The following is a 10,630-nucleotide window of genomic DNA, read 5'->3' as shown; positions in this document are numbered from 1 at the left end:
GTTGAAAAGTTAAAAAATCAATCGAACGAATTCGTTTTGCAAATTTTTTTCTTCTTTCATTTCGTAACCTTTTTTTTTTTCCTTTGACGTTTTTTTCCATTCCTTTCCTTTCCTTTTTTTTTTTGTAAAATTTGATTTTTATTTTCGAATATTAAAAAAAGAAAATAAGAAAAAAAAAACGTCGTCTGTTATAAATATTTTTTTTTTTTTTTTTTTAATTACCGTCAAACGTCGTCATGGAATTAGAGAATAAAATTTATCGATCGATAAATTTTTTATTAGATATAAAAAGATAAAATGAAACATTTTAATCCGTTGATTTTGTTTTAGCAGAAACACCCACACGTTATATTTGAAGCGAGAGCTAAACAAAATAAAGGCTGTGCAAATTCTGGAAATCTCGACTGGAGAAAAAATCCGCGTAAAACAAAACACGTGAGTGAATTAATAGAAGAAGCGGAAACGATATTAGGTTTAAGGTACAGAAGAGACTCAAATTTTAGTCATAAAGAAAAATTATTTAGTTTAAATAGAACAAAATATAAAAAATTTAACGAAAGTGGCGGTAACGGTAATTACGATAATAAAAACGACGATGAGAACTTTAATAATGATGATGATGATAATGATGACGTCGGCGTCGACGTCGATGGCGACGGTGACAGCGACGACGACGGCGCTTATAAAAAAAATGATAAAGAATCGAAAACGGGAAATGATTATTATTCTAAAATAGAAAATAATAAAAAATTTGAAAAATTCGTTTTGAAAAATGTTTTTCAACAAAATGTCAGATATAAAAGAGACGTTAGAGAAGCTACTAAATACGTTGAAACCGCTCTGGTACTGGACAAAGCAATGGTAAGTTTTTCTAAATTTTTTTTTTTTTGTACTGGAGAAAAAAAAGGAAAAAAAAGAAAAACACCATTCGATAGAAAAACTTAAAGTCGTAATGAAAAAAAAAAAACTATTTCCGTTTAGTTTTTCCTTTTTTTTCGGTAAATACTACTACTTTCGAGTAAAGTTAATTTCCGGTTTTTGAGAAAACCTTAAGTTTATCCAAAAAAAAAAAAAAACAAAAAAACTTTAAATGAAATTTATTTTTTAAATCAATGAAAAAAAAAAAAAATTAAAAGAATATAAATTTAATTTAATTTTTGTCCAGTTTGAAAAAAGAAACGGAAGTACGAGAGCTGACGTCATACACGATGCCATACAAGTTGCCAACATTGCCGATTTGGTAAGAATTTTATTTTTATTTTTTTTCCTTGTTTTTTTTTTTTTTTTTTGATCGAAATTAAATTTTTGTGATTTTGTCCGCCATTTTTTTTTTTTTTTAGTATTATCGAGCGCTCAACACGAGAGTTTCCATTGTCTATATAGAAACGTGGCAAAGCATAAATAAAATAACAATTGATAAGACTCAAGATATCAGTCGAGCTTTGCTCAATTTTAACGATTATACCTCGAGAAAAATGTTCAAAATAGACAAAGACACAAGTCAATTATTAACGTGAGTTTATCATCATCATCATCATCATTATTATTATTATTATTTGTAAAAATAAAATCATTTTTTAAATTTAAAAAAAAAAAAAAACGTAACATTATCGAATTCAAAGTTTAAAAAAAAAATAATTCAAAGGAAAAGATTTTTTTTTTTTATTTGGGGAGGAGGGGAAAATTGGAAAAGGAAAAAAGGAAAATGTCAAAAAAAAAGTGACAAAAAATAAAAAAAAAGGAAAAGAGGAGAAGGGAAGGAAAGGAAAAGGGAAGAAAAAGGAAAAAATGGGAAAAAACTTGTCGGAAAGATAAGTAAATACAATATTTGAGGGAAAGAAAATTGGGATCTTTTCACCTTTTTTTACCTGTTTTTTTCTCTCTCTCTTTGTATCCTCTTTTTTCTCTCTCTCTCTCTCTTTGCACTCTCAAACTTGCCTTTACAAAACTGGTTTTAAGGATGACTCCATCAATATTGACGTATTTTCATGTTTTTCACGTTACTTAAAGTTAAAATGAATTAGAAGGCGGTGAACTTTACCTTTTTTTTTTTTATTTTCGTATTAAAATAATTTTTTTTCCGGTTTTTTTAGAATTTCTAACGAATAAAAATAAAACAGAAAGAGAGAGAGAGAGAGAAAAAACAAAAAATTTTCAAATTATTTTAAAAAAAAAAAATTTTTCTTTCAGTGGTGAGTCATTTATCGGTGGTGAAGCTGGAATGGCAGTTCCGGAAGCTGTTTGCACAACTAAATCGGTTGGTATTTCCGTCGATGTTAATACCTACGAACCTCACATTTTGGCGGCAACAATGGCGCACATGATCGGACACAATATCGGAATGGGGCACGATGATGGGAGTGAGTTTTAAATATCCATTTTTTTCCATCTTCTTTTACCCTTCGGTTGTTGTTTGTACGACGATTTGATTCGTTTTAGGAGAAGAATGTTATTGTCGAGATTGGCACGGTTGTCTTATGGCTCAGGGAATTGCCGGATTAGAAAATGTACAACCGTATAAATTTTCAGACTGTTCTAAAAGTGATTATATCGATTCTCTAAGAATCGGTCACGGGATTTGTTTGTTAAATAAACCCAACGAGGTAAATGATCAATCAATGGTAAAATGATGATGTTAATAAAAAAATTTTCCGGATATTATTACCGGATATAATTTTTTTTTTTTAGTTCGATTCTCATAGAAGTTGCGGAAATGGCATAGTTGAAGAAGGAGAAATGTGCGATTGTGGTACGATCGAAGAATGTCACGAAATCGATCCGTGTTGTGATCCTATCACTTGTAAACTTACCAGCGAATCTGAATGTGCCAGTGGTCCTTGTTGCGAAAACTGTCGCGTAAGTTTTTATTATTTTTCTCTGGGAATTTTCCCTCCTGGAATTTTCCAATTAATATTATTAATTTTCAAACTTAAAGTTGAGATCGAGAGGAGTGACGTGTCGTGACGCCGTCAACGAATGCGACTTACCAGAATATTGTAACGGAGAAACCGGATTTTGTCCGGTTGACATACATAAAAAAAATGGTAGCCCTTGCTCTCAAGATTCCGGTTATTGTTTTAACGGTGTTTGTCCGACGCTCAACCTCCAATGCGAAGCCATTTGGGGATACGGTGGCATAGCTGCCGACAAACAATGTTTCGAACAATTTAATTCGAAAGGTTCACTTAACGGTCACTGCGGAATGGATGAAAATGGTCAATATATAAAATGCGATCCGGAAAATGCTCGTTGCGGATCGTTACAATGTCAACTTGGTAACAGGCATCCGGTTGCTGCTGGAGTCGATCAACTTTTCTCCAGGACAATAATATCAATCAAAGGAGTCGAATACGAGTGCAAGTAAGTTTATCTTCTACTAATTTATATCGTTTCCCGTGTTATATAATTAAAAAAAATTGAATTTTTTTCTCTATCTTTTTACAGATCGATAAGTGCCAAAATTCAAGGTCAAAAAAATATACCAGTTGATGGATTAGTAAGAGACGGTACTCCATGCGGAGATCAACTGGTAAGAAAAAGAAAAATCTAGAAAAAAAAAAAAAAAGAAAGAAATTTTTTAAGCCGAACAAATAAAAAATTTTTTTTTTTTTATTTTATTCCCCAGATCTGTATCAATCAAACTTGCACGAGCATTTTTTTACATTTAGATTCAGTGAAGTGCCCTAGTAATCATAACGATCTGGAATGTTCTGGACATGGGGTGAGTTTTATTTGAATAACCGGAAATTAGAAAACAGTTTTCATGTTTGTTTAAATTTATTTTCGTCAATGCCCGAAGCAATCCGAACACTCATTTCAATATTACAAAAAAAAAAGATTTTAAATTTATGACTTTATCAAAAAAAAAAAAAAAAAAAAATTCTCTTTAGAAACAAACAAACACAACAACAACAACAAACATTGTTATATTTTTTTAAAACGATAAAATAATATCTTCTGCTTGTAACACATTTTTTTTTCCTGTTGTTTGTAATTAAAGGTTTGTTCTAATATCAATAAATGTCACTGCGAATTGGGTTGGAGCGGTCCAGATTGCTCAATACAATTAGAAGTTGATGAATCTAAATCGAGTTCTCCATCTTCGACTGGAAAAACTCCAGCATCAAAAGAAGATTTAAAAGCCATATTAGAATCGCAAATGCAAAAAAAAGTTACGCCATACGGTAAGATATATTTTTATTTAATTAACTTTTAAAAAAAGAAAAATAGAAAATTCTTTTCACGCATAATAATTAATGGATTTATAATTTTTTTTTTGTTTTGACGCCATATTGAAATTTATTTTTAAATATATATGGTGGTGGAGGTATAAAAAAAAATGAAAATTTCGACTGGAGTCGGAATTATAATTTGAATTTAATTTAATTTTTCTCTTTTAAATGAAAAAAAAAAAAATAATAATAATGAAATTTGTTTTTTTTTTTTTTTTAAATATTTTTCTTTTCCAGGCGGAAATAATAACAATTTATCAACTTTAGCAATGGTTTTTATACTTGTCGGAGTCGTTAAAGGAGTTTTTATCTGCTTTACTTTAATGGCCGTTTGCTACAGGTACACACACACACACACACACCTCCTTCAAACACACAACACACACACACTCACTCACAAACAAAAAATATTTGAAATACTTTTTAAACCTTTTTACGCCATAACTATTCCTACTACTACTACTACTACTACTACTACTTATCTCCTACATACCTCGAATTAAAAATAAATCCTTATAGAGCACTTTAATATCCTATCACGATATGGATTTATTATTTATTGTGACAAGAATCAACATGGAGGTAGTTTTGTGGATTTAATAAATATATTGTCATCTTGTTGTGTTGCCTGCCTGACTAAAAAAAAAGAAGAGAAAATTTTTTTGATGTTTTTTTTTTTTTGTATTTGTTTTTTTTTTTTTAAGTTACAAAAAACGAAGGGTATGACGTCATGTTTTGTTTTTTGTTTTTATTTTTATAAATTTTTTTCAGAAGCTCGTTTGTACGCATTGATGTTGCTGCGTGTGTCTGTGTGCAGTCGTTGCCTTTGTTCAGAATATATATATATATATTTTTTTAAATGTTTTTCTGTACAGTTTTGTTGTTTTTTTTTTTTTTGTTTTGCCAGGTAAGATTTTTTTTAAACAACAACAACAGCAACAACAATAACAAAAAGAAATTCTTTATTATTTTGATTTTTTTTTAAATTAACACGTACTTATTTATTATTATTATTATTTTAACGTTAACGATACATAATGATGTAATGTTTAGCATTATTTATTAATTTATTAATTTATTTTTATGTATTATTAATAATTAATAACGTACATATATACATACATAAAATTATTATAAATAATTTTTTATTTTTTGCTTTCTGTCGTATTTGCTTTACTGTATATACAATTATTATTATTATTGTTGTTTTTATTACTGATAGAAAAAAAAAATTAATTATTTATTTATTTTCTAACCTAACTGTCGTTACAATAATAATAATTATTTTTATTATTATTATGTTCGGTATAAAAGAAAATTTTTTTAAAAGGCGGAAAATTTTTTTTTTAAAGGCGCGCGCAAAACAAAACTGTACAGAAAAAAAAAATTAATAATAAATTATTAATAATTGATTTTCATGTAAATTAATACAACTAAATGATTTGTCATTATTATCAGGTACGTTTTTATTTATTTATGTAAAAAATAAAAAATTTTTTTTTTTTATTAGTTGTTTTATTAAAACAGTCACGGAATTGTACAAAAAAAAATGAAAAACAAAAACAAAAGAAAAAAAAAAGGAAAAGGATTTTTTACAATTGTTTCCGGTTTTCATCAAAAGGATTTCAAAAGGACGAGAAAATTTTTATTATTATTATTATTTATTTTGGTATTTTCTGGTTATTTTATAAAAGTTAAATTACAGGTGTGATGATTACTTTAAAATGGGGCGTCTCACAAATTTTCATTTGTGAGAAACTTTTTCTTTTTTTTTTGTTTTGTTATAACAAAAAGTTTTTCCTTTTCCTTCTTTTACAGAAAATTATCATAGTACTAATACTGGGTTTTTGGTAGGAGTGCTGATGTCTGTGGTTGGGGGGGTTTTCATCCTGTTTGCTCTCATGGCACTGTGCTACAGGTCGGTGGTTGTACACAAAAATTTCTCGCTTTGCTTGAGGTGGGTCCACTTTACCGTTAAAATTAGTTATAACATTTTGTATTATTGCCGCCACTCACTCACACACACACACACACACACAAACAAACACAAACACACACGAACAACACAACACGATAAAAATAAATATCAAACAACAACAAACAATTTTTTTTTTTTTTTAACATAAAAAAATTTAATCAAAGGAAATATATATATGTAGACATTTTTAGTAGATTTAGATCTCTTCTTCTTTTTTTTCGTTATCAACGATAAAAAAAAAAAAACAAAAACAAAACAGAAAAAAAAAATTTTCTTTCCTTTGACAAAACAAAAACAAGTGAGTTAAATTTTTAAAAAAATTATTGTTATTATTAATTAGAATGTTTAACTAAAAAAAAAAAAAAAAAAACTAAAAAATCTTTTTATTAACAAAAAAGTAAAACCGGATGTAGTTACTTACCCCCCCCCCCCGTTCCGAGCTATTTGTTCACGCAGCTTTTATTTAGAAAAATAATAATACTTATTATTATTATTAATAATAAATAACTTACGTACATAAATAAATAGATTTTTGAAAAATAATATCGCTGTTGCTATTAATTTTATAATAGGCTATAATGGTAGTATGAGGATATTATGCTTATTATATTGCTAAAAATTATTAGATTTATTATTATTATTATTATTATTATTATTATTATTGTTAATTAATTAAAATTACTTAAGTAATAGTTTTATTGATTATTAAAAAAAATAATTAGACAGTAAGGTGTGAAAATAATTAATTAATTAATTTAAAATAATTTAGTTTTTTTTTTTTTTGTAAAATTATTTATTTAAACAATAGATGGCATTGATTTAGAATATTAGGTTTATTATGAAAAAAAAAAAAATTAGAAAATAGAATTTTACGAAAGCTAATTATAAAATAAAAATAAAGTTTTCTAATTTTTTTTTTTTTATTAATTCATCTTCTAAAAAAAAAAAAAAATTTGCTTTTGCTGCATAGAGCACGGTAAGATTTATTATTATTATTATTATTATTATTGTTATCGTTTATCATTTTAACAAAAAAACATTCATTGTGTGGATATGAGATTGTGTCTGTTTATTATTATTATTATTTTTTTTCGTTTTATGTTGCGCACACACAAACAACACTCACATACTACTACTTTTGATGTTGATCCTTTCCCGCGATATTCCCCCCTCGCTCCACGCCCCCTCTCTTTCTCTCTCTCACACACAAAAACAATAATAATAATTTTCCTTTTTCATAACAAAAAAAAAAACTAAAGTGCTCAAAAATAAAAAAACCTTTCATATCATTCAAAAAAAAAAAACTTTTTTTTTCCATTTTTTTTTGCTTTTGGCTGTTTTTCTTCATATTCATCTTATTATTATTATTTTATTTAATTCATCTTTATCATCATCATCATTATTATTATTATTATTATTTGCAAATTCTTAATTTTCCTTTTTTCCATATTGTTTTTATTTTTTTGTCTAAAGGAAAAGCACAATGCCTAAATACGAGCCTCCTAATATTAAGAAACCAATGTTGAAAAAAACGAGCAGCGCATCAGCAACAGAAGACACGTCCATTGATTCTGTTAATAAGATTCTTACATTTGGAAACATGCCCAGTTACAGGTAAGTATTATTATTATCGCTATCATTATTATTATTTATTAAAAAATAATTGACGAGAAACGAGAACAAAAATAAATATTATCAATTATCACATCTGCTTTTTTTGGTAAGTTGCTTTGATTTTTTATTTATTTATTTACATAAAAACTATTTAATAATTTTTTATTGTTAATAAACTTTTTATTATTATTACTAATAGCGTAGCAGAAGAAATCTCAAGTCTTTTTGTTTTTTTTTTTTTTTTTTTTTTGAAAAATTGTTTATTAACAATAAGCAATTTTGGCAATTTTTCACGAGTTTTAATTTCTTTTGTCTTGATTGTTTGTTATAAACAAAAAAAAAATCAAAGCGACTTTTTTTTATAAACAAAAAAAAAGAAAAAAGAAAAGTTTAAAAAAAAAATTTTTTTTTTTTATAATTTTTTCAGCCGTGGAGATTCGCAACGTGTTTTATTTTGTCCTGGAAATCATAGCGATCAACAAGCAACAGCTCATATACTGTTAGTACATTATAACAAAAAAACGATTTTATTGTTGTTGTTGTTGTTGTTGTCGTGGTTGTTGTTGAATTATATATGTCGTGTAAAATTGCCAAATTGCTACTCTAAACGTTTTTTTTTTTAATTGAATTATTATTATTAATTTAAATTAAAATTTTTCTTTAAATAATTTTTGTTTTAGCGAGCATAAAAGTCAACAATTAAAAAGAGGAACAATAGGATCGGGTAGCGAAGAAGATCCAACCATTTCCGGTAAATATATATCTGTTCATGCACGAGTGCACATTTTTGTAATTTGAAAACACACACAAAACAAAACAAAAAACAAAAAACTTGTAGGTGAAGAAGAATCTGTTGCTTTTATAGATATACCTCCAAACAATCTGTCCAAACTTCCTGAAAAAGGAATACTTAAAAAACCATATGGCTCAATTGGAGAATCTAAAGAAAAATGGTCTGAAGATTCACAAAGTGATAATCAAGAAATTCTTTCTCAATCTGATAATAATGTCGGAGATGTGAGTCATTTGTTTAAACAAAAACAATTTGTTGTAATTTTAAATAATAATAATAAATTTGATTGTTTTCAGAGTACTGCCACAATGTCAGAGGTTGAAAGAGCCTTAAAAAATTTAAATGGATATCACGAAGATATATTAGAAGCATTAAGAACTGCTGCTTCGCATTCAACTCATAGAGGACCACCCGGTGGATTGGGAATGCACACTCCAAGTGGATCCTCGAGTTTATTATCCGAAGAAATTCTAAGAAAAAGTCTTTTAGATAGACGATCGTCCAGAGGAGGATCTCAGGTTCGCGTGTTTTTCTTCTTAATAACAAATTTTTTTTCCGTTTCATATTTATTTATTTTATTTTATTTTAGGAAAAAATATGTGATCACGGTCAAACTCACACAGTTTTAGTGGATTCACATAGAAGAATAGACGATGAGGATGAAGAACTTCCTCCATCTTGTGGTCCTATTAGAATTAGAAATTTAGAAGATCTCGTTCGACAGGTAACGACGGATATTATTAAGAAAAACAAAGAGAAGAAACATCAAGAAGAATTATTATTATTATTATTTATTAATTTCAGCTGGAACATCATTCAGCACGACATATGAGTCCTTCCGGTTCGGAAGATATACGCATGTCTGAAACAGAAGCAGATAGGCACTACAGATTAGAAGCATCCGATCCACAAAGGTGGGTTTAGTTTTCTTATCACTTTCGCATTATTTTAAACTTTTAAATAAACGCGCCAAAAATTTTTTTTTGTTTTAATGATAAGTGTGAGAACGCGAGGACAAAGAGGTGAAGACGAACCTAGGTTCGTTTACGGAAGGTATAGGCACCCGAGTACGACGGGAAGAGCGCATTCTTCTCCACATTCTCATCAGCACACTCACGGATACATGCAAGAAGAAGAAGGAATTTACGAATCCGCTGATCATGACAGAGTCGTTGATTGCGGTGATACGCCCGATAGCGAAAGGTAATTATCATTATCATTATTATTATTATTAACTTTGGGTATAATAACTTCCTGTCAAAACTCAGTTATTACCAAAATGAAATGGAAAGATAACTGAGAAGGAAGTCACAAGGGATTATTTTATAATTCTAGTGATGAATTTATTCAAGCTCAACCAGCACTAGTGAGGAGCGCTAGCGAGGAACTCGTGCCTGGAGTCAGCGTCAGCGGCACCGGAAGCGGCTCTGGGCACCGCAGCAGGCACCACCGAGAGAGCCAACAATTAAACACGTCGTCAGGGGGAATGTCCCAAAGAGAATATTACCCGTCACCCCTTAGTAGTACCGATTCGGACGATTCAAACAACGATAGTCCATCCATGGCTCCGGAATACAAACACTGATAGTGAATCAAGGTTGGTCATCGGACCGGTGCTGATGTCTGTGTCTTGTCTCTTTTCGGTAAAACAAAACATTATATTTTCGCTGATAAGAGAATTACGCCTTTATCTAGGTACGATACTCTTCCGGTGAGATTTTATTTTATGAAAACGTCACACGTTTAAATAAATATAAAAATGTATATATTAACAATTATTTATTAATGATAATGATAATAATAGTAATAATAATAATAATAATGCTTGGGATGCTTTTAATTAAAGTGATACTCGATGCCATTTTCTTTATCAATAAACAAATAATAATAATAACTAAATTATTTACGAAAAAAAAGAAACATACGTAATACCTAAAACATTCCTTCCAAAGACAACAAACGAACCAATGATTACTACAACATATTATTATTATTATTATTATTACTATTATT

The 10,630-nt window shown here is 28.4% G+C and overlaps 1 protein-coding gene across 1 annotated transcript in view; it reads left to right on the top strand.

Annotated features, from left to right (window-relative positions):
* Positions 1 to 10,202, top strand: part of Phum_PHUM572440 (ADAM 9 precursor, putative) — a gene marked incomplete at both ends in the record, with an annotated part of 12,532 nt that extends 2,330 nt beyond the window's left edge. The window contains 21 exons of the mRNA XM_002432105.1: positions 334 to 479; positions 795 to 861; positions 1,166 to 1,240; positions 1,341 to 1,513; positions 2,191 to 2,360; positions 2,440 to 2,603; positions 2,689 to 2,856; positions 2,936 to 3,360; positions 3,445 to 3,529; positions 3,626 to 3,721; positions 4,001 to 4,184; positions 6,051 to 6,189; positions 7,684 to 7,817; positions 8,260 to 8,323; positions 8,505 to 8,575; positions 8,663 to 8,841; positions 8,914 to 9,135; positions 9,207 to 9,341; positions 9,422 to 9,531; positions 9,617 to 9,820; positions 9,953 to 10,202. Of these exons, the coding sequence (XP_002432150.1) occupies positions 334 to 479; positions 795 to 861; positions 1,166 to 1,240; positions 1,341 to 1,513; positions 2,191 to 2,360; positions 2,440 to 2,603; positions 2,689 to 2,856; positions 2,936 to 3,360; positions 3,445 to 3,529; positions 3,626 to 3,721; positions 4,001 to 4,184; positions 6,051 to 6,189; positions 7,684 to 7,817; positions 8,260 to 8,323; positions 8,505 to 8,575; positions 8,663 to 8,841; positions 8,914 to 9,135; positions 9,207 to 9,341; positions 9,422 to 9,531; positions 9,617 to 9,820; positions 9,953 to 10,202 (3,261 nt within the window). The remainder of the gene's footprint in view (positions 1 to 333; positions 480 to 794; positions 862 to 1,165; positions 1,241 to 1,340; positions 1,514 to 2,190; positions 2,361 to 2,439; positions 2,604 to 2,688; positions 2,857 to 2,935; positions 3,361 to 3,444; positions 3,530 to 3,625; positions 3,722 to 4,000; positions 4,185 to 6,050; positions 6,190 to 7,683; positions 7,818 to 8,259; positions 8,324 to 8,504; positions 8,576 to 8,662; positions 8,842 to 8,913; positions 9,136 to 9,206; positions 9,342 to 9,421; positions 9,532 to 9,616; positions 9,821 to 9,952) is intronic.
* Between the last annotated feature and the right edge of the window lie 428 nt (positions 10,203 to 10,630).

Source organism: Pediculus humanus, genomic scaffold (assembly GCF_000006295.1).
Source record: "Pediculus humanus corporis 1103172108303 genomic scaffold, whole genome shotgun sequence".
Taxonomy (NCBI): Eukaryota; Metazoa; Arthropoda; class Insecta; order Psocodea; family Pediculidae; genus Pediculus; species Pediculus humanus.
The sequence above is the reverse complement of the archived record's forward strand: the minus strand, read 5'-3'. Positions and strand labels throughout refer to the sequence as shown.